The sequence below is a fragment of the Lampris incognitus genome, chromosome 5 (genome assembly GCF_029633865.1).
Source record: "Lampris incognitus isolate fLamInc1 chromosome 5, fLamInc1.hap2, whole genome shotgun sequence".
In the NCBI taxonomy this organism is placed as follows: Eukaryota; Metazoa; Chordata; class Actinopteri; order Lampriformes; family Lampridae; genus Lampris; species Lampris incognitus.
Genome location: NC_079215.1, coordinates 57,254,870 through 57,279,857, shown reverse-complemented (window position 1 = coordinate 57,279,857; position 24,988 = coordinate 57,254,870). Strand labels below are relative to the sequence as shown.

Sequence of the window (24,988 nt, the reverse complement as noted above, 5' to 3'; positions counted from 1 at the left end):
TGGGGCTACTATTAAACATACTGTTGTACCACAAGTATATTTCAGGAGTTACGAAATAAATCAAAATATGAAAAAAAAGACACGATGACACCAATTCATTAGCCATATATTTAACTGTGTTGGAGACACATGACAATTGTTGATGGTGTAGCATAAGCTATTTGATTGTTATCAGTCTCTTTTAGTCTCAGTCTTAAACCCATTTCAGTCATCTGCTCCCTATGGGAGTTGCAACGAAATAATTTCATTGATAATAACATTGTGGAAAAAATTATGAGGGCATGAAATGATAATTCCTTCCTTTAGAAAATGATTAATTGATTTTCTTTTTTCAAGTGCTGTTCACATGGCTTCATATTGTGAGTAGCGTTCAGACCAGGTGAACCTGGAGTTAATCGTCTGATTATCTGACAAAAGCAGAACACTTTCATGGGTCAAATTATAAAACGTCTAAAGATGAGTGAAAGGGAGTCGTGGGGGCATTTGCACCATGTTGCATAGTTGCATAATCAACTTAAATGGACAAAACACTTGTGTATTGTATTGTATTGCCTGAGAATCTACTACTATTACTTTTGGCTGCTCACGTTAGGGGTCACCACAGCAGATCATCCGTTTCCATCTCTTCCTGTCCTCTGCGTCTTCCTCTGTCACACCAGCCACCTGCATGTCCTCCCTCACCACATCCATAAACCTCCTCTTTGGCCTTTTCCCCTTTTCCTCTTCCCTGGCAGCTCCATATTCAGCATCCCTCTCCCAATATACCCAGCATCTCTCCTCCACACATGTCCAAGCCATCTTGATCTTGTCTCTCTTGCTTTGTCTCCAAACCGTCCAACCTGAGCTGTCCATTGCCTGAGAATGATTTCATTAAATAACAAATGGAGGTGTTGCAATCTCTGTTGGTATTAGCTAAATGTTGCTAAAGTTTTGTGGCATTTAAAAGGGACTAATACATGGTCTCCAGTTTCACTTTGTTGGGTCCACTCCTACACTAAAAAGATTGCATTATTATGTAAAGAGAATCCTTCTTAAGCAGTTTGCTGTGCAAATAAAGCATTCTAAGGGTATGGGGTAGGGTGGGGTGGGATTGTATTCTAAGCCTGTGTTTACTTTAATCAGAGTTAATGAGTTGCTTTGACTCCCAAGGTATAAAATTATATGGAAATCATTAATGGTGACCTGCAGGACTGAAATTGATAAAAAAGATCATAAATAGACTTGAAGAAATCCCATAACTGCCCCCCCCTAACAGTGTGATATTTACAATCCGCAGCTGGCTCATGAAACTCCAAATACAAAGTGTGGGAGACTAAAACAAAAAATGCTACTTTCTGTTTCCTAAGTCAAGAAGCCAGTCTACTTGAGAGGCAACTGATAATGTTATCTGTCAACTTTTGCCTCTTGGTTCCCCATGCAGAGAGATACTGTATCAAAAGGATCACAGTGACATTCAGGTTATCTTGCTTGCTGAAAGTAAATGTCAAAATGTTGTCTATTGGGCCAGACAGGCACCTTGTTCCTTTCAGGCAAAGAGGCCAGAAGGGACCACCATCACCTACCAATTGGACTAAATTGTCAGATCATCACCACCATGGGACCTTGGGCCCAGGTGGGGGTGGGCGATTAGGGTTTAACAGACCCAATTTGTCTAAATTCCTGTTCTTCTGCAGGCCCCATCATGGCATGACCCCTACAGCTGTTACACGTTGAGCCAGTTGACTGCTTCCCTGCACCCACAGCATTCTCCAAGTAAATGGTACGTATGTGGAAGCTCATCCTAGTTCCCTCGGATTCACTCCCAGCTGCACAGGCTTGCTAACAACTGTGGGTGGTCATTAATTGCAACAGTGAGACACATTATTCTGACCAGCCCATCACCAAGGAGCTCACTCTGCCAAGCCTGGAACAAAGAAGAAGCAGCGACCACTGTCTTTCTCATCACAGTCAGCTGTTTCCAGCTTCCATTATCACAAGATTCGGCTTCATGAGATCAATAACTGCTGTTTAGTCCCTCTTCTTCTCTATATTCTGCCCTAACCTCTTCATTTGCCCTGCTGATTTTGTCATTTTCTGTGCTTTGTTCACTTATCACTAGATTCTCTAGTTTTCTGTCTCAAACGACTCTTATGTTAGTGGGTAGCCTTTTGTTCCTAGTCTGTTTACTAGCTTCAAGCTTAGACTAGCTTAACGGTTAGCTCCATTGCATTTCCAGTCAAAGCAGTCTCAGTAAAATGAGGTTGTCTCTACTAGAGCGATGTGTCTGTGAGTTAGAGCAGCTTCTTTCGGCTAGGATTACGTTAGCCATGATGAGTACTCCAGATAGTGATTGGCACTCCAGATGGTCTGAAAGCAGACCTGCTATTGTTAGCACTAGCTCAGCCTCATTGGCAGATGTGATGAATTTTGTCTCTGTTTACTGGCATGGGAAGGCTCGCAAGAGCAAGCCACCAGTCGTTTGGCCTGGTCTACAGTCACCTCCCCCGACTGCAAATCAATTTTCACCACTCACCAGCCCTGTTGGTAAGCCAGCATGCTTCTTTCTCTCCCGTCAACAGAGTAAAGCAACACACGCTAGTGACAGGAGACTCCATTACCCACATTATTAGATTAGCTTTGCCAGCCTTGGTTCACTGTTTACCTGGGGCCAGACATAGAGGATAACCTTAGGGTGCTGGCATCATGGAAGGAGAAACAGGGAACCCAGGCATTCGGCACCACTACTTTCAGCAACATTCAAAGAAGGTTGAATCAGTTCATCTGGATACAATGTTAATTGACAGACACGTTTCATCACTCATCTAAATGACATCTTCAGTCTAAACTGAAGACTGAAGATGTCACTTAGTGACATAGACGTCACTTAAATGTCACTTACAATGCTAGACATTTTTAATGTATTCTTTACTACTTGCACTCTTCCCAGCAGTTTTAAGACAGCTGTGGTCAAACCAGTACTTAAGAAACTGCACCTCAGTCCAGGTTCTCTGAATAACAGTCGACCAGTCTCTAATCTTTCAATCTTTTCTAAAGTACTACAGAGAGTTGTTTATCAACAACTTTCGACCCATATAGAAAAAAACCATACATATGAACCTTTTCAATTGGCTTTCTGGATCTATCACTCCACTGAAACTGCTTGTGGTGAACGATCTTCTACTAGCTATGGACTCTGATTCCGCCTCTGCTTCTACTACTGGACCTCGGTGAAGCCTTTGATACCATTGATCACTGTATACTATCAGACAAAATAAATTGTAATTTTGGTGTCTCTGGCTTAACTCTCTCTTGGCTTGAGTCCTACTTATCTGGACGAACACATTGTGTCTGATACAATAATATTATATTGAAATTCTCTGACATTAAATATGGGGTACCTCAGACCTCAGGTCTTGGCCCTCTACTTTTCTCTCCTTATATTTCACCTCTTGGCCAGATTATACACAGTCATGGAATGAATCGCGGATTTGATCTTAGTCTTATTTTTGCCTTGTCTGTTTTTTTTTTCTTGAGCAGCACTTTATAACATTGTTTTAGAAAAGTGCTATATAAATAGTCATCATTATTATTATTATTATTATTGCCTTGACTAACAACAATCTGTTTGAACAATTCCAGTCTGGTTTTCGCTACGTGCACAGTACGGAGACAGCATTGGTGAAAATCACTAATGACCTTTCGATGGCAGCTGACTCTGGGCTCTTAACCATACTTGTCCTCCGTGATCTGAGTGCAGTCTTTGATACCATCCCACACAACATCCTCCTAGAAAGATTAGCTTCCATTGGAATAACTGGCACCCCCATTAACTGGTTTAGATCATATCTCTCTGGCCGCACTCAGTTTGTCCAACTTAAAAAATTGAGATCTCAGTCTTTTCCTGTTACCACCGGTGTTCCCCAGGGCTCTGTATTGGGACCCCTCCTATCTATTATTTACCTACTACCTCTTGGCCACATTTTCAGGAAATCTGGCATTCAATTTCACTGCTACGTGGACGACACCCAGCTTTATCTATCCACCATACATACCCCCACTCTTCCGCCCACTTCCCTTTCTGACTGCTTACTAGAAATTAAATCCTGGTTTTCATATCACTTCCTCAAACTTAATAGTGATAAAACTGAGGTCCTTTTAGTTGGCACTAAATCTACCTTGGCCAAAACTGATAGTTTTTCTCTTACTACTGACAATTCTATAGTTCCCCCATCGCCTCAGGTTAAGAGTCTGGGTGTCATCCTGGACAGCACATTATCTTTCGAAGCCCACATCAACAATGTTACTCGGTCGGCATACTTCCACCTACGCAATATTGATTGTCTTCGGACGTCACTTACACCTAAAAGCACAGCCATACTCACTCACACCCTGGTTACATCCCGTATTGACTACTGCAATTCTATCCTCTTTGGTGTTCCCCTCAAGTGTCTTCATAAGCTTCAATTGGTCCAGAATTCAGCTGCCCGTATCATTACCAGAACTCCTTCCATAGATCATATCACTCCTGTTCTTCAGCAACTCCATTGGCTCCCTGTTAAATACCGTATTGACTTCAAGATCCTGATTCTCACCTTTAAGGCCCTTAATAACCTAGCTCCTTCATATCTTTCTGAACTCCTTCATATCCACACGCCCTCCCACACTCTCAGATCCTCTTCTGCTCTCCAACTCACTATACCATTGGCCTGCTTGACTACCATGGGGACTAGAGCCTTCAGTCGTTCTGCCCCCCCGCCTATGGAACTCTCTCCCACAAGAAATTCGCAACATTGACTCTCTGTCAACCTTCAAATCCCATCTGAAAATGTACCTTTTCAAACTGGCATATTCAATATGATACCCACTTCATTGAGTTTTGTACAGACGATTATTTTATACTTATCTGTTGTGTTAACTTTTTATCATCTACCCTGCTTTGTTTTGATTTTACGCTGTCTGATACAGTGCTGCTTGTTTTTTTTTTGTTTTTTTTTGTTTTTACTGTGTTCTGTAAGGAGTCCTTGATTGTTTTGAAAGGTGCCCACAAATAAAATGCATTATTATTATTATTATTATTATTATTATTGCCTGGGATATGGTTGGTGAACTTTTCCATTTTCTTCCTCATGAGTCCTAGAGCGCCGATGAGCACCGCTGTTGGATGGATGTCACTGAATTTCCTGCTTTAATTTGGCTAAAACTGAGATGCTGGTCATTGGCCCTGCTAGACACAGAGACCAGTTTGATGACTGTATAATAACAATTGTTATTGTAATCACAGAGTGGTCGATTGCAATCAACTACTCTGTGATTTTATGAATTTCATGAATGAATTTAACAAGCACTGCTCTACCAACGGGATTATAGAGTATAGTGACTTTGTGAGTCTCCCGTGTGTACGTGTAGTCTATCCTCCTCCCAGGTCTCCATGGTGATGATGTTCACCACCAGGACACTGGTTGGCATCCTCATTGCATTTTTTAATGCATATCTTACAAATCCATATCCTGTATCAAGCATGTGTATGGACTTTAGACGTAATCCCTCCAACCCAGTCAACACTAAGATTAATGGTCAGGAGGTTGAAATTGTTGTGTCATGCAAGTACTTGGGCATTATAATTGATAACAAGCTAACTGTGATTTTAATACCAATTTGCTGTGCAGAAGAAAAAAAAGACAGTATCACCTTATTTGTCTGAGGAAGCTGACAGGTCCCTGATGACTTTGTTCCACAGATGTTTTATTGAGTCGGTTATTACTTTATCTTTTATCAGTTAGTATGCCTCTCGCAATCTTAAACAGAAATTGTACTAACAAAGGTGATCAAGGCCTGCAGTATCACAGGTACCCAACAGAGAAGTCCGTCTGTCCTGACCCAATCCAGATCCTAGACGTCTCTTCCTGTCAAGTTCCCCTCCTGTGTGATTACCCGTCCCGCCCTAATGTGTTCCCCCTGTGTGCGACTGGTTCCCCCTGTGTGTATTTAAGCGATGTGTTTGCCCCCTCATGTTGCCTGTTCATCTTTACCCCCATGTGAGCGTTCCAGCATCATTTGCTTGTCTTCCCAGTGAATGTTTGGACCATTGCCTGTTTTTGGTGACTCTGCCTTTTGCCTGCCGTTTTTGATACCTCTGCCTGATCTGACTGAATCCCGTGTACCAACCCTTTCGCCTGATTAAACCTTTTTGGAACTTGTACTTCCTGTGTCGGTCTGCTTTGTGGGTCCTTCGTCATTGTGAGCCTGATACTGTCTGGTTTATATAACAAGCGGATGTTAAGGAAAGCAGACTCCATCCTGTCTGACAGCACCCTCCCCCTAGACCTAGAGTTTCAGACCTTGCCTTCTGGTTCCCGCTTCATGTACCCAGTAGTCAAAACCAATGGATACAAACACTCCGTCATTCCCTCGGCCATTTCACTGCTGAACTCCAACAGTAGGAGGCGACACCAGCTGCACCTTGATAAGCACTGTGAGCTCTGTTTACTGTTGCATCGCTTCTCCTCGGCTTTGTTCTCCTCACTACATGTTGTATTTATTTGTATTTATTCACCGTATGTGTTCTGTGGAGTGTTTGTGTGTTTAAATGTTGCAGCTGCTACACAATAATTGCCCCTCTGGGGACAAATAAAACCTACTTGACTTGTTTCAAGGTTATATTTTTCTTTCAGTCCGATCTGTGACTAATATTTTTTTCTTGTCTCTTCTCTCGTGTATGTGAATGGGGTGATGCGAGTCTACCCTGAGAGGGAGATGAGAGGGCCAGAATATATTATGGCTCGTATGGCCCCTCATACACTTTCATGAGACCCAATGAATGTATATAATTGTTCTGTCGTGTGTCTGTAAGAGGTGCTAAACACTTCAAATGTCTGAATGACATGACTGTACAGTGATGAAACACATCAATGCTGGCATTAATATTGAAATTTCTTACCTCTACTACTAATACTACTACTACTACTACTACTACTTTTGGCTGCTCACGTTAGGGGTCGTCACAGCAGATCATTCGTTTCCATTTGTCCCTGTCCTCTGCATCTTCCTCTGTCATGCCAGCTACCTGCATGTCCTCCCTCACCACATCCATAAACCTCCTCTTTGGTGTTCCTCTTTTCCTCTCCCCTGGCAGCTCCATATTCAGCATCCTTCTCCCAGTATACCCAGCATCTCTCCTCCACACATGTCCAAGCCATCTCAATCTTTCCTCTCTTGCTTTGTCTCCAAACCGTCCACCCTGAGCGGTCCCTCTAATATACTCGTTCCTAATCCTGTCCTTCTTCGTCACTCCCAATGGAAATCTCAGCATCTCCAACTCTGCCACCTCCAGCTCCTCCTCCTGTCTTTTCATCAGTGCCACTGTCTCCAACCCATATAACATAGCTGGTCTCACAACCATCTTGTAAACCTTCCCTTTAACTCTTGCTGGTACCCTTCTGTCACAAATCACTCCTGACACTCTTCTCCACCCACTCCACCCTGCCTGCACTCTCGTCTTCACCTCTCTTCCGCACTCCCTGTTACTTTGGACTGTTGACCCCAAGTATTTAAACTTATACACCCCCCCCTCCTCAGTCTCTTGCCCACTTTTTTAGAATTTTTCTCAGAATTAGGCAGGCTAAGTTACACTTTAATAAGAACCACACCAACAACAAATAGCTGAGGAAATAACTGAGTGCAGGTGCAGCTCACTGACCAGCTCCTGGCTCTCTCTGCCTCCAAACCAACACTGACAAGTCTCCGCCCCACTAACCACTGCCAGTTGCAAAGCCCAAATGTGGAGAAGCAGAGGAGTGAAATTACTTCCATTGTGTGATTTACTAAGCTGTAAAGTACTATTCTTGGCGTTCTACTCGACGACTTGAAGAAATATATTATAACCTCTAAACAAGTGCCAACTGAGCATACTGAACATTAGCCATGTAGTTTATATTATGCGTACTGCAAAGAGGGGAGACTGCCTAATTAGAGGCGACAAGGGAGTGGGGTTAAGAGAAAGATCCACGGGATGGAAGAAGAGGTCTGTAGTAAATCCAGTTGTACCCACAGCTATGAGCAAATCACTTCTGGCTGTGAGTTTATGTTGCAATACTCAGGAATACTTCTGTTTTGTTTTCCGTGACCTGGATATGGATTTTATGTATTTATTTGTTTGTTTGCTTATTTATTTATTTTACCGTTAATGTTAACGTTGACAACTATTGCTGCCGCCTCGGTATCTGCTTGTGGCGAATTCGAGGGGGGGGGGCAGCCAGGCACCGCCGCAGCCAGGGCGCGAACCCGCACCGTGGGTGACAATGTTAACTAGTCGAGTAAAGGGTCCGACCCATCAGCCAAGGGCTAGCGAGTCTATCCACCCGTGATCGTTACACTACCCCGCTTCTTCAGGAAGCGCGCCCCCACGCTTCAGCATATCGGCTCCCTCGCGCCTCTGGGCGCACGTGTAACAGAGTCGTGTATGCCTTCATAATATGTGGTATTATAATTACACAAAATCTGTGTATTCCCAATCTGCATTATATGTGTTACTAAACTTGTTAACCTGACATGCTATGCCTCCCGAGTCAATGTGCGGAGCGTTTGTTCAGTTCCTGTTCCCCTACGGTCACTTCCGTGGGCCCCCCTCTGTAAATCATGCCGACCGCCTTAATGGCGCGCTTAGAGTAACTAATTTAATTAAGATTTGAGATGGGGTTTTTTTGGGGAGGGGGGGGGTAGTGGAAATAATAGACATTCTGATCCACACTCCATACCAGCTGGTGGCGGTAATGCGCCATTTCGTTGTTTAACAACCGCCAATAAACACTAACAAGAAGAAAAAGAAGAAGAATCGCGCGCTTTTTGTGTTATACATGCGGGAGTGACTGAAGAGTACATGTCACTACTGATCGGAGGATTTTGATTCTTTTCATTTTAACTTTATCAGAATAAACGAAGATCGCCTCCAACGATATCCTGGTCTGGGCCAATTCTTCAAACACAACGCTCGCGAGACACCACAGGTTACACACGCGCGTCCGATGGCCTCACCATCCCACTTCTGACAACAATGTTTGCGAATTGAGGAGGGGCAGCCGGGAACCGCCGCAGCCAGGACGCGAACCCGCATCTCCCGCACCACAGCGTTAACCAGTCGATCCTTTAGTCTGTCTGTAGTCTGTCCTTCTGTCAGGTCTACGTGGTGATGGTGGTCGCGTGGTTCAGGTCCTGGGCTGTTCTGGTGGCATCTGGGCGCTGCGTGGCATCCTGCTCATCATATTCATCATATATTCTATAATTGCATTATTCTGTTATCCTATTTCGATGTTGTATAATGTAAATTGTGTAAACACAACATCCATTACACGTTTGTCCATCTTGGGGGAGAGATCCCTCCTCTGTTGCTCTCCCTGAGGTTGTTCTCCCTGTTAAAGGTTTTTTTCTTTTTTTTTTCTTTTTAGGGGGTTGTTCCTTATGCGATGCGAGGGTCTAGGGACAGGATGTTGTGTTGCTGTAAAGCCCCCTGAGGCACATTTGTAATTTGTGATAATGGGCTGTACAAATAAAACTGACTTGACTTGACCTCAGCATTGAAAGAGTAAACATATTAGTCCACAGCATCACCCGAGCTCCCCCACTTTACACGTTTAGCCGTGATGAACGCTCGACCCAGCAGAAGTGATTTCAAACTGGTGTGTCACCCAAGGCGGCCTGCATGGACGCAGCTTAAGCGGAGTGCATAATGAGGGGAGACTCTGTGGGCCTGCTTCAAAAATGATAAACAAACCAACAAACCGATGAAGAGGCTTCAACTCATTTGCTGCAGCACAACGGGGGATATCAGAGGGTCGATTTACCACAGGTGGAAACGAGTTATTTAATGATTAACACATCATCCATCAATCTCCATTTGTCTTCATTTTATGGTTGCTTTTTCTCTCCCTGCTGTTCCTTGATCCCTACCTCGCCCAGATAGCGAAATTGCTGTGGCCCGGACCTGTCCCACACCCGACACTTCATCCGGCCCACATACCGCGTGGAACGATGGCACTTGGGCGGTCCGCTCCTGTTTGCCAGATCTGGGCCAGAACCAAGCCATAGCATTGTCACATGTGCCACATACGTATTTGCCCTTTTTTTGGGTGATATTTGGGCCATATTCACCATTTACCACACGGGCCACGTCAGGGTCACATCCAGATCACATGTTGCCGAGAGCACCGCGTCTTTGCCCAAAAAAAAGGCCCACATTTGATTTGGCATATTTGGGCCATATTTGCTTTCATACATGTGGGCTCACATCCATTTTGTCAGGGCCAGAAGACGGCCAATTATTTCTGCTCATATTGCGTTGTATTTCATAACATTTATTTACATTATTTCATAGACACTTTATATTGGTTTCTTTAGTTTCACACTACTACAAACAACTTGACCTCATGGAAACACTACTACACAACTACTACTACTACTACTACTACTAGATAGACATTGGGACAGGTTACCACAGGTTTTTTTTTGGGACTGGGAACGATGGTGCTGGATTTGAGGCATGCAGGCACTGTGCATAAGGATAGACAGAAGTTGAAAATGTGTGTGAATACCTCTGCTAGCTGGTCAGCGCAGGCCTTGAGTACACACCCTTGTACACCATCAGGCCCCGCTGCTTTTTGATGCTGCGGAGGATCCACCACACCTTGTGAGTGTGTAGAACAAGGATCTGTGGGTCTCCCAACAGTTTCACATTGACTGGAGTTTGGTTATTGTCTTTGTTAAAGTGAGCAAAGTTAAGTTCCACCAGTAGGTTGGCAGTGCAGTTGGCTGGTGTATGCTGTGTGTTATATTTCCTTTTGTAATCTGACGGCCTTGCTACATCTTCAATGGGTTGGACTTACTGTTGAAGTCCTCCTCTATTCACAGTTTGTAGCTGTGTTTTGCAAGATCTAATACCTCTCTTAAGTTTCACTCTGGCGATGCCGTAGGCTGAGGTGTTTTCTGATTTAAAAGTCGTGTCTCTTGCCCTGAGTAGTCGTTTGACTTTGGTGTTCATCCATGGTTTCTCATCTGGGTACACTCGGATCCCTTTTCTAACAGGTCCATGCAGTAGTTCATGTATGACAATAGAGATGAAGTGTACACCTCCAGGTCTGTCTGGTGGGCAAATATACCCCATTCTGTGTGTTTAAATCAGTCCTGGAGTTGAGAGATGGCTCCCTCGGGCCAAACGTTAACTGTCCTGCTGGTTGGCTTAGCACTGATGGCAAGGGCTTTGTGTGCTGGGACAAAAAACAAAGAGCGGTGATCTGACTGCCCAAGGAGGGGGTGGGGTATGGCCCTGTAAGTGTCCTTTATGGTAGTTTAGACATGATCTAAGATGTAATCCCTCCTGGTTGTGCCACTGACATGTTGGTAGAATCTGGGAAGGGCATTTCTGAGATTCGTTTAGTTGAAGTCCCCAGCAACGATGAAATCTCCTTCAGGGCGGTGTTCTGTTGTTTACTGATGGCGTCCTACATGTGTCCAAGCGCTAGCTTAGCCTTAGCCTGTGGTGGTATGCATACTGCCATGACAAAAACAACAACAACAACTGTATATTCCCTGGGCAACTGAAACGTTTGGCACTTAGGCATAAGAGATTCCACGTCTGGAGAACTGTGGCCATGTTCGTGCACCATGTTTCATTTATGTAAGCAAAGAGTTCGCCGCCTGATTTCTTACTGGAGTCGGATGTTCTGTCGGTGCAATGGAGTGAGCAGCCTGCTGGCTCAGCTGCTGCAACAGTTATGTTGTGATTCAGCCACGTCTCCATAAAAATCAGAACACAGCAGTCTGTCGTACTTCTCTGTGTAGCAATACTCGGTCCGAGCTCATCCATTTTGTTGGCGAGTGATCGTACATTTGCAAGAAAAACTCTAGGGAGAGCAGCTGTGTGTATGGAGCAACTCTTATCCAGGCTGGCAAACCAACTCGCACACCCCACGTCCGTTTCCCCTCCCTACGCCGTCTGCGTCGCCGCCCTCCGGGGATAGGGATCCATGTTAGACCTGGTGGTACGAGAATCTCCCGCTGTATTGTTTTTGAGTTGAAATGGTGTTCTGTATATCCCATGCAATATTTAGAAGTTACTGGTGACTGCAGTGGATGTTTTCCCTCATTTCCTTGACTAACCAGATGATAATAGTCATTATTAATAATATCAATAACAACAATAAGAGGAGTACAAAGCCACTGCATCTGCACACCGTCACAGTAATCCCTTGCAGGTGGAAGTAGTACACTGACGATGTGCACACGCACACACACACAAACACATACACAAACACACAAAACACCAGAACCAAGCTGACTGCTGCTCTCTTCCTTGCCTCCTCTCCTCCTCCTCCTCTCTGTCACACCTGACAGTCACCCCCCCCCCTAAAGAACAAAAAGGTAACTGACAGGCCATCACAGCTCGAGGAGCACCGAAGCCATGTAGGAGACACATAAAGGTTACAGATGTTGAAATATCAAATGTGCCTCCTTAGGCCGGTGAACTCTAAAGACATTCAGAGAACAAGGGCAGAGAGGGCAGTTTTCCAGACCATGAGCCATTCAAATTGCACCTGATGATTTGAATGGTATTAGGAAACCTCAACCCGGAGTGATGAAGGATGCCAGCCTAGCACTGTATGATGAATTCAGCACTCTATTTGCTTTATACTATAAATATATATAATAAAGAAAATAAATAAATCTCCTTCTCACCCTTTTTCGGACAGTGTGTATCTTACTCAAGCTTGAGTCCTCTACCAGAGGCCTAGGAGTTCTCCTAAGGCCTAACCATTGCATAGCCTCCTATATCCTATGGCAATAGAGGAGGAGGATGTAGACTTCTGTGTGTGCTACCAATACAGGTAGTCAGTAACCACACTTCTTTTCCGTCTGCCATATATGTGTGTTTGTTTAATAATCCCTCTCATATTTGGCCTTTTCCGGGTGGTGTGTGTCATTCCCAAGCTTGGGTCCTCTACCAGAGGCCTGGGAGTTTGAGGGTTCTGTGCAGTATCTTAGCTGTTCCTAGGACTGCACTCTTCTGCACAGAGACCTCGAATGTTGTTCCTGGAATCTGCTGGAGCCACTCTACCAGTTTGGCGGGTCACAGACCCTAGTGCTCCTATTACCACTGGGACTTCTGTGCATTTCACCTTCCACATCTGATCTAGTTCTTCCTTCAGCCCTTGGTATTTCTCTAGCTTCTCATGCTCTTTCTTCCTGATGTTGCCGTCGCTCAGCATTGCAACATCGATCACTACTGTTGTCTTCTGTTCCTTGTCGACCACCACAATGTCTGGCTGGTTAGCCAGCACCTGCTTGTCAGTCTGGAAATTGAAGTCCCACAGGATCTTAGCTCTGCCATTCTCAACCACTTTTGGTGGTGTCTCCCATTTAGACTTGGGGGCATCCAGTACATATGTTCCTGTACACTATCCTAACTACTTGGTTATGCCTTTCAGTGTACGCTTTCCCAGCAAGCATTTTACACCCTGCTACTAAGTGCTGGACCGTCTTAGGGGCATCTTTGCACAGCCTGCATCTTGGGACTTCTCTGGTGTGGTAGACCCCTGACTCAACCGATCTGGTGCTGAGAGCCTGTTTTTGTGCTGCTATGATCAGAGTCTCTATGCTGTCCTTCAGTCCAGCCTTTTCTAGCCACTGGTAGGATTTCCCGATATCAGCCACGTCTTCTATCTGTCGATGGTACATCCCATGGAGGGGCTTAGTCTTCCATGATGCCTCCTCTTCTTCCTCCCCACTCTCTGCCTTCTGCTCTCTTAGGTACGCACTTGACAGTTGGTCCTGGAGGGGACTCTTTCTGGTGTACTCGTGGATGTTCCATGTTTCATCCTGGATAGCGGCTCTGACACTCGCTAACCCTCGGCCGCAATCTTTTCGCTTATCATACAGTCTCAGGCTGCTGGATGTCAGATAGAACCTACTGTTCCTTCTTTGGCCAGCTTATTATTCCAGCTCCAGCTGGGTATCTGATGATTGGTAGGGCATATGTGTTGATGGTTTGTCTCTTATTCTTCCCATTGAGCTGGCTCCTCATGACCTGCCTCACTCTCCGGAGGTATTTGGCTGTAGCTTACTTCCTTGCTGCCTCCTCGTGATTTCCATTTGCCTTTGAAATACCCCTTCAGTCCTTACCACCTTTCCTTTTTTTCCGTAATTTTCATCCTTTTTTTCTCCCCAATTGTATCCATCCAATTACCCCACTCTTCCGAGCCACTCCGGTCGCGACTCCACCCCCTCTGCCGATCCGAGGAGGGCTGCAGACCACCACATACCTCTTCCGATACATGTGGAGTCACCAGCCACTTCTTTTCACCTGACAGTGAGGAGTTTTGCCAAGGGCACATAGTGCGTGGGAGGATCACGCTATTCCCCCCAGTCCCCCCTCACCCCTGAACAGGTGCCCCGACTGACCAGAGGAGGCGCTAGTGCAGCAACCAGAACACATACCTACATCCAGCTTCCCACCCACAGACACAGCCAATTGTGTCTGTAGGGACACCTCACCAAGCCAAAGGTAACATGGGGATTCGAACCAGCGACCCCCGTGTTGGTAAGCAACGGAATAGACCACTACGCCACCCAAACACCCAACCTTTCCTCTTTTTGCCACCATTCAACTACACTTGTCCAGTCCCAATGACATCCCAATGTCGCAATTTGTTAATTTTACAATAATCAGGCCTAATTCCTGAAGAACCACACAAACACATGGTACCTACGAAGCTTATAGCAGATATCGGTTTGACAGAATTTTTTTTAAAAAGTGAAAAGATAAATATTTTAAATTTCTTAAAGTGTATTTTAATACTCTCTTAAAATACTTTTTTTTAATCTTAGCTTTGAACTCTAAATTCCTTTCATATGTGTTGTCAACATGTTTGCCCTTCTCCTTGACAGAACGCCTCCATCTGCTGTTTTGACAATGGAATGACATTACGTATCTGCTATTCCATTAGAACCGGCGACTCCATCTGTTCCGCCTACATCTCCTTGCCACATACCCTTAACTACTTCACCGTATCCATAATTTCCCTTTGATTTCAAAACCCCTCTTCCTCTTTCATCATGCCAGCCGCAGCCGCAGCTCAGTCTTTTCTGGTGTATTAATCTAAGTTGTGTTGCTTCCCATTGTCAGTCTAACCTAGTCTCTCTCTCTCTCTCTCTCTCTCGCTCTCTACCGAGTTCACACCAGTGCGGCGGTAGAAATTTCATAATGGCCTGCAACACATTCATCTGCTGCTCCATTTGTCATCTCCCGCTCTGTCTCTGCCTGCGAGAACGATGGTTTTTCTGAGATGTTTGTCTTTGTTTGTTTGTGCATTGGTGGACGGTTTCCCTACAGCGCCTGTGCGTTTAATCTTCATGTGAACAATTACATGGCCCTTTTATATGACCACAGAGAAGTTAGTAGTACACACAGCGGCGGCGGGGAGGACTGGGCTGAGTCCCCACGTACACACTCGTACCCCTGACAGGAGGCGACGAGACAAGCCTTCTATAAGTATGGAAGGTATTTCAAAGATTTACATGTCACAGGCTAGGGCAGCACGGTGGCGTAGTGGTTAGCGTGGTCGCCTCCCAGCGAGAAGGTCCTGGGTTCGACGTCCGGGGTCGTCCCGGGTCGTCCTCTGTGTGGAGTTTGCATGTTCTCCCCGTGTCTGCGTGGGTTTCCTCCGGGTGTTCCAGCCATACTACATTGTCCCTCAGCGTGAATGTGTGTGTGTGTGTGTGTGTGGGCCCTGTGGTGGCCTGGCAGCCTGTCCAGGGTGTCTCCCCGCCTGCCGCCCAGTGACTGCTGGGATAGGCTCCAGCATCCCCATGACCCTGAGAGCAGGACAAGCGGTTTTGGATAATGGATTGGATTATGGATTTCACAGGCTTTTAATCTAAACCTTTCTGCTCAGAAAGTGAGTTAAAACATTTTATATAGACTCCAATTTAATTAGCTTGTGCTCGGTTCGGTTTGTAGTTTATTGTAATCAATTGACTTTATGTACTGGTGTTCATATGATGTATAGCTTTTGCATATTAGGCTATTTCGTCTTTCTATTTTGAATGCTGTATTTTAATATAATAACTAATAACATTTCTATGGTTTATATTGTTGTGCATACTGAGCCGTATCTACTCTAAATCATCACAGTAAATATAGATTTTTTCCTGGTCGTGTTTAGTTTAGGAAAGATTGAGATGGCTTGGACATGTGTGGAGGAAAGATGCCGGGTATAATGGGAGAAGGATGCTGAATATGGAGCTGCCAGGGAAGAGGAGAAGAGGAAGGCTAAAGAGGAGGTTCACGGATGGGGTGAGAGAGGAAGACGCAGAGGACAGGAAGAGATGGAAACGGATGATCCGCTGTGGCAACCCCTAATGGGAGCAGCTGAAAGTAGTAGTAATCGTAGTAGTAGTAGTAGTAGTAATAGTAGTAGTAGTAGAAGTAGTGGTAGTAGAGGTAGTTTAGTTTAGATGGAACATCTGATCCAGTCTCATGTGGCCACCGCCCATTAGGTGACCAGAGACTGTTAGGTATGTATGCTGGTGTCTGAACTGTCTCCTGTTCAACCTGACCAACCTCCTCATAGGATCGAAACGTCCCGTGTCCATAACGACTCGTATTTTCACACTGTGTGTCTCCTTAGCGCTGAGCACAGCCCATATACTCGCCCGAATTAACCCGGCAGGTGTCCATGCCGCTCCTCCCCCAGCAGAAATCATTTAGTCCTAATCTGTTGGTCATGAGCAACCCATCACTACCTGACTGACAGTACTCCCTTCATCTGCAGCCAGCTACACAGCCCCACTGCCACTGACAGACTTGAACCAAGCCCATCTATGCTTCAGGCCATGTGTCATGGATAAGCACTCAAAACTCCTGAAAAACCAATCTCCTGGCTATAGCCATCACCATCACCCCCATCACCATCATCACCACCACCTCCCCTCATTCAACAACCCCCTGATGGGAAACGCAAACAAACATAATGGTTGTATGCCTTCAGACCTGCACTTGTTTCATTCCTTTGTACTGAGGGCTAAACGCTGCTGTGAGGCTATGCATGAATCGTATGCCACATTTTTGCGTGTGATTGCTTTATGGGTGGTTCTTTTGTTAGTCTAGTGCCAAACCGTAAGAGCCCCCGGCTGAACGCTTTCTGACTCAACACTCTCCGCGTGATCCCATCTGGCAGCGTTGCCTCTGCCTCCCGTTCCTCGGCAGCTGACGTTTGAGGTTCAAAGGAGATGCGACGCAGAAGCCGCTTCAAAATGTCAGTGTTTAACCTCTGTTTCTGTCGAGGTGCTGTACGGAATACAACACGCTGGTAGGACACACTCCCTCAAAGTCAGCCAGTCTTTTGTCTTTGCGTTGCCGGCTGTCGGCGTGACAGTCACCACCGGGGCCCTTTGCAGTGTTTTGGGAATTTTGCGGGAAAACAAAGACATGTCAGTCACCTGAGGTTTATTTTTGGCATGGTACAAACAACACAATCCGAAAAGATATGGGTATGTACACTGCTACAAGAAAAATAAGCTCATCAAAACTTGACACAAGTGAAAAACAGTGGGGAGGATGAGGAGGAGAAGGAGCAGGAAGATAATGATGATTGTGATGATAAAGTTATAAATGCTTGGATAAGGATGTTGATGATGATAATAACACTGACGACTGCAATAACAACTGATACGCTGATGACTGTAGTACAGCAATATTCCTTTCTGCCATCAATTAAGGATCTATGTGATGAAACTGCAAATCGCCAGTGACTGTTATTGTTATGCTGAACTGAACTGGCTTTAGATTAACATATCCTCTGCACAAACCATTAGCTTACCACTGCCTTATCCCTCAGGCCACTGAGGCATGATGGGAATATGGTAATTGCTGCTGCAGAGATGAAGGAACGGCTTTTTTTTCAAACTCCCTTTCTCCTCTTCTTTGAGGAGAGGACTTCACCACAGCGCCACTAACCCCCCGTCGTACATTTCTGACAACACGCTGTCTCAGCTTAATTTTGAACCAGGATTGGGAAGGGTCTCAAATAAATAAGTGGAGAACCAGTTGAGAACCACTGTGATCTGGGCTTCAGCCAACAAAATATTTCAAACAAAATACCGGAAATCCCAAACAACTGGGACCTGAAGAAGTTCAGAGGGTCTATGGGAAGAGCAGGGCTGTCCCTGCTCTGGTTCTTCTTTGCCTTGGTGTTTAGAAGCTGCTCATTTAGCGGCATGACAACACTCATTGGTGACATTGGCCTTATTCTCAGAAGCCAACTGGGGAATACTGTAATTGTTTCATGGACCTTGCAGAGTCCAGAGATAAATAACTGGAAAGGTCACGGAGTTTTTAATCTAAGAATACCTCTTATTTACCACAAAACAACCCAAAAAGAAGTGAAGTGAGCTGACAATTTTACAATGAAGAAATGAGAGAGAATCCGGCATTACGGCAGATGCTAGGTTATTTGTCTTGACATGGATTCTGATGTCTAACTGTAGTTCTACCGGCTGATTACACTCAGAATAACCACAGCTGGGAATTATGAATAGGTTGCAAGTGTCACACACAGATTTGAGAGCTTATCTCTGCTTGCCCATCATGTGAGATGAAGTGTTCAGCGTGGGAGGGAATCCAGGTGAACTTAAGACACGCGGCAGCATCCTTTTAAAACTCATTTAACTGAGTCGACTTATAATACGCTCTTTTTATAACACCTGTATGTGTAGGATGGAGGCTCACACACACACGCATGCACGCACACACACACACACAGTCGTGTTTCACTATCCTTGTGTGGACCCCTCATTGACTATTCATTTCGTAGCCCTTAACCCTAACGGTACCCACGTAAACTACATGCCTAACCCTTACCCTAACCCTAACCTTAACCTAACCCTAATTCTAACCTTAACCCTAAAACCAAGTCCTAACCCTAAAATAGCCCCTTTACTTGTGAGGACCTCTAAAAGGGCCACACAAGGTAGGCGGTTTCTGGTTTTTCTATCCTAATGAGGACATTTGGTCCCCTTTTGGATAGTTAAACATGAGCACACACACACACACGCGCACACACACGCACACACACACAGTTGGAACTGATACTTTCCCTCACAGGACGGTGAACCCAGCGCAACACTACTCAGTACGTTTACATGATGTTAGAAAAAGTCCGACTAAAACTGTACTGTTAAAATACATGTAAACGCGTTAGTCCGACTGAAATCGTACTAAATCGAATTTCTCGAAGTCGGACAAACACACCTAGATAATGCGGTTGGGGTTCGATACACACTGGCATGTATACGCTTCAATCAGCGCTGAACTGGCCTACGCATTCTGCGCATGCTCCATAGTTCCCGCGGTCCAGTAGCAACCAGCTGAAAGGGGGCATATCGCCACCTACCGTACTGGGGTGGGACATACTTCCACCAATAAATCGATTCCCCCCCGGTTCTTGTATACTGGGACGACGACAAGCAGTCCAATTACATGGCCTAATCGAGCTATAACCGTAGCTCGACTTAACTGTGCATGTAAACGCACTGACTAAAACAGGAAGTGTTGATCAGATGATGGTCGTTGCTGCCCCCTGCAGGGAGGGATGGCCACTTCAGAGTCGTGTATCGCTGCTGTGTTCAATGCTGCAGCTGAACTGTTCAAGAGCATCGGTACTAGCCCACCTCCCCCCTGAGAGCCAACCATTTTGACTCACAGGTCACAGTATCAGCCATAATGGCTGACCTTCCGTTGTGTAAACAGTAGGTTAATGTGGTTTATAGAGCCCTGCATTGTGCCACTCAGCCCTGTGAAGGTGAACCCATGATGACGATTGATAAGAGATGACTAGTTATAGCTGAAACGTTTTGGTTTATATCAATGCCTGGTTAGATCAGGAACATCATGTTGGTGATGGTGTTGGCTGATATCTATGTAGTTTGTATTTATTTAATATGTACAGAAGGGCAAATATAAACTCGTGTAAAATGAACTTCATATCAGGAGGTACATTTCCTTCAAAGTTCAAAAATATTTGGGCGAGACAGAAATGTCATTTCACCATGAGGATAAATGCCATATATCAGGAGCACTTTATTTATTTATTTTTTTACTACTTTATCAGTCCCCGTGGGGCAATTCTTCCTCTGCATTTAACCCATCCTAGCTGTGTAGGTAAGAGCAGTAGGCAGCCGCTGTGCAGCACCCGGGGACCAACTCCAGTTCGTCTTGCCATGCCTCGGTCAGGGGCACAGACAGGAGTATTAACCCCAACATACATGTCTTGTTGATGGTGGGGGAAACCGGAGCACCCGGAGAAACCCACCGCAGACACGGGGAGAACACGCAAACTCCACACAAGGGACGACCTGGGATGACCCCCAAGGTTGGAGAACCCCGGGGTTCGAACCCAGGGCCTCCTTGCTGTGAGGCGACAGTGCTAACCGCTGCGCCACCGTGCTGCCTTCAGTGTTCTTTCTGCTGTATGTGTCAAACTGGTTCGAACCAACTGAACTGGCCCTGGCGCTAACATAGCACATTATTCAACTTCGGTACAGTTGATATTCATTGAAAAGCAACACTCAAAAAACATTAAGCTGTGAACCAATTCTAACAGTTTGAGTAGTGTAGCGCTGCATGGCAAAACAAACGAGAAATATGAATTAAAAAAGAAGAACTGTATACAGCTCTAGCCTTGATTTGTTGCTGTGCCATCATTACATTGCTGAGGATAACAAGCAGCCGCCCATGCAGCACAGCACCGTGCAACAGCTCACCTTCTGGTCGTGGCTGTAGGCCAAGGCCCAGTCCTCCTCAGCGGGATGGAACAGAAGGCTCAGGATGTAGAAGTTGAGACGGTACTTCTGATAACTTGCGCCCTCGTCAGAGCTTATGAGTACGCTGCTCTCAAACTCCGGGTCAGTTAACACCATAATCTGAGGGGGAGAAAGAGGGAGAGACAATGGAATGGGAGTATATTCATATGTACACTACCGTTCAAAAGTTTGGGATCACCCAAACAATTTTGTGTTTTCCATGAAAAGTCACACTTATTCACCACCATATGTTGTGAAATGAATAGAAAATAGAGTCAAGACATTGACAAGGTTAGAAATAATGATTTGTATTTGAAATAAGATTTTTTTTACATCAAACTTTGCTTTCGTCAAAGAATCCTCCATTTGCAGCAATTACAGCATTGCAGACCTTTGGCATTCTAGCTGTTAATTTGTTGAGGTAATCTGGAGAAATTGCACCCCACGCTTCCAGAAGCAGCTCCCACAAGTTGGATTGGTTGGATGGGCACTTCTTTGAGCAGATTGAGTTTCTGGAGCATCACATTTGTGGGGTCAATTAAACGCTCAAAATGGCCAGAAAAAGAGAACTTTCATCTGAAACTCGACAGTCTATTCTTGTTCTTAGAAATGAAGGCTATTCCATGCGAGAAATTGCTAAGAAATTGAAGATTTCCTACACCGGTGTGTACTACTCCCTTCAGAGGACAGCACAAACAGGCTCTAACCAGAGTAGAAAAAGAAGTGGGAGGCCGCGTTGCACAACTGAGCAAGAAGATAAGTACATTAGAGTCTCTAGTTTGAGAAACAGACGCCTCACAGGTCCCCAACTGGCATCTTCATTAAATAGCATGGAAAACACAAAATTGTTTGGGTGATCCCAAACTTTTGAACGGTAGTGTATGTTTGTGTGTTTGTGTGCATGTGTATGCGGTTTTGCACGCATGCGAGTGTTGGAGCATACATGTGTGGAAGCAAGGAAGGGTTTTCGAAGGAGGGAGAGAGAGGCAGGAGGAAGATGGAAAGACGAGAGAAGAAAGAAGAGAGATGTTAGCGGCAGAAGTAGTGTCAGCAGAAAAGGGCTGGCTCCTGCTCTGGGCGAACAACCTCGCAGAACTTCCAGGCTCATTTCCAGCGTGCGTCTGGATGCTGTTGCCATGGTTTTGTGACGTTTTCCTGTGCACTCTGTGGTAGGCACTTTGGACCACCATCATCCCTTCCCAAACTAAAATCCATATGAGATAACTTTATTTATTTATTTGTTTTATTGACAAATTGGTGTTTTAACTGTGGATTTTCAGTACTAGACCAGAGTGGGTGGACTGGTATCATGGTTGCTGTGTGGAAACATGAAAACAACTCAGCATACATGAACCTACATACAAGTGTAGTAATTATAGTAAAACTACTATAACAACTACTACTACTACTACTACTGCTATTACTACTTCCATCTGCTCCCGTTAGGGGGCGCCACAGCGGATCATCAGTTTCCATCTCTTCCTGTCTTCTGCATCTTCCTCTGTCACACCAGCCACCTGCATGTCCTCCCTCACCACATCCATAAACCTCCTCTTTGGCCTTCCTCTTCTCCTCTTCCCTGGCAGCTCCATATTCAGCATCCTTCTCCCAATATACCCAGCATCTCTCCTCCACACATGTCCAAACCATCTCTATCTTGCCCTTCTTGCTTTGTCTCCAAACCGTCCAACCTGACCTGTCCCTCTAATATACTCGTTCCTAATCCTGTCCTTCTTCGTCACTCCCAGTGAAAATCTTATCATCTCCATCTCTGCCACCTCCAGCTCCACCTCCTGTCTTTTCCTCAGTGCCACTGTCTCCAAACCATATAACATAGCTGGTATCACAACCATCTTGTAAACCTTCACTTTAACTCTTGCTGGCACCCTTCTGTCACAAATCACTCCTGACACTCTTCTCCACCCACTCCACCCTGCCTGCACTCTCTTCTTCACCTCTCTTCTGCACTCCCCGTTACTTTGGACAGTTGACCCCAAGTATTTAAACTCATCCATCTTCATCACCTCCACTCCTTGCATCCTGACCATTCCACTGTCCTCCCTCTCATTCACACATAGGTACTCCGTCTTGCTCCTACTGGCTTTCATTCCTCTTCTCTCCAGTGCATACCTCCACCTCTCCAGGCTCTCCTCCACCTGCACCCTACTCTCACTACAGCTCACAACGTCATCCACGAACATCATAGTCCACGGAGACTCCACGGAGTAACTATAGTAAAACCATAGAAAGTAAAAAAACAAAAAACAAATATAGTATTTCCTGTGTTTATTCGTCACATTACTGTTTAAATGCCATGGCCATGAACTACAGCTGTAGGAACCCGCGGCACGCAGAAGTCCAATAGCATTTGCACTGGAATACGATGAAAAAATAAAAACCCCACAGGAAATACAAAACTAATTTTCATTGTTTTAACTACAATTCATTTTCATATAGGCCCGAGTCTCCAGCTTCATGTAGTTCCACCAGAACCCTCACAGTTAATAAAATATTTAAACACACAAAGTAAATTATGCTAAGATGATCACATAAATTCCTGCATGAGAGAACAAAAGATGTTTGATCACTGAAATTGATCAAATATTGAAAATAATTGCAAGTGTGACACAGAGCAGTTTGATGGTGTACCGTTTCATATTTGACTGAATTGATGTATTCACTGTGAATGGTATAGAGAGATGACCATGTACGGCGTTTTCATCACAGGACCATTGATCGTATGGTGTGCTACACATTTCTGTGAAGCATTTACACAGTGTGACTGAAGAAGGGTTTAATTGCTCACATCTATTAGCATGTCTATAAATAAAGTGAACGCAGTTCTTCTAAGGAGAGTAACAGTTCTTTAGCCTTCTAACTCACAGATGGTACGGGTCGTGCGGCCTTATTTAAGGCCACATGATTAATTAATTAAAGACAACACCCTTAACTCTTCGAGGAGAGAGCATAATTATGGGAAATGGTTATGCCTATGTACCGAAAGGCTGTGATTTTTTTTCTCTTTCAACTGAATTTGAAAAACAACAGCACATTCATCACTGACAAAAAACGCCACCCCTCTTTAAACCAGGAACCCTCCCTCTTGGTGATTTAGATTAACTGTGTTTCTGTAAAGCTAGAACCGGTAGGATTTTCCGAGACCCATACAAAAACAACCCCTCTCGATCATCACTTATGAGCCACTGGACGTGTGTGGCGGTGTCTGTACCGGCAGAGACCCTGTCCTCTACCTGCACTTCTTATTTGTCTTATTTTTCTGTGCATGGATGCTTCTGGGCGTTAACTTTTGGGCAGCGGGACTCTATAAAAACGTAGCGAGGGGCCTCGTGTATCAGTCGTTACTATGGGCAAATTTGTGCGTACACACCCAGGGAATTTTTTAGCCCTCAAGACTGTCTGGCAGTCAGCAGCAAAGCATGATGGTTATTTGTAATTCCTTCCTCCTGACATCTATTGTCTACCTCTCGCAACGAGCAATCAGCCAGGCCTGCAAAGACATCAGTGTTAGCCAATCGGTGTCTAAATTCAGGGGTCACCCAGGTTCTGCTCTGGTCTCTGAGACAAACTTCAGAGCTAAAAAAATCCCAAGGGTATGCACGCACAAATTTGCCCAGAGTAACGACTGATACATGAGGCCCTGGTGCCAGATCGAGATCGTAAGCACACATCCAAGACGAAGCTAGGACAACGGCGGACACAGCACCGAAAAGACGCAAATATAGCGAGGCGAAAAGTGAGGCGGACAAAGCTCATTCCAAAACGAGAGTGAATCTGGGGTCGGCTTTGATCTGCTGGTGAGCACTGAAGGAGAGGATGGGGATGAGGAGTGACACGGAGTTGGCCTGTACACTAGGATGTGTTCTGGACACTGTGGTCAGGGGGCGTGTCCTTCTGGTGACGTTGAGCCGGGGGGAGGGGCCAACTTTGAATGTTTACAGCATTTGGTGTAGGTTTTCCAACATTGCCATTCATTACCCATCACAAGGGAAGGCTCCTCTACTTCCAGTTCTTCTCTATTTTTGCCAATGTCTTAAGGGATGGTCAGCTATAACTGCCATTTTAAGCTCTACTTATATTCACTTATGTTGTTGTGACAGTTTACTGTAAGTAGAAAATAACAGTTTGTCTTGTATTCCTTGAGTAG

General features: G+C 45.1%; 1 protein-coding gene across 1 annotated transcript in view; it reads right to left on the bottom strand.

Moving 5' to 3' along the window:
• The window catches only part of sorcs3a (sortilin related VPS10 domain containing receptor 3a), a 397,304-nt gene that overhangs the window by 153,556 nt on the left and 218,760 nt on the right, over positions 1 to 24,988 (bottom strand). Inside the window, exon 4 of the mRNA XM_056280569.1 lies at positions 20,785 to 20,943. Within this exon, the coding sequence (XP_056136544.1) occupies positions 20,785 to 20,943 (159 nt within the window). The remainder of the gene's footprint in view (positions 1 to 20,784; positions 20,944 to 24,988) is intronic.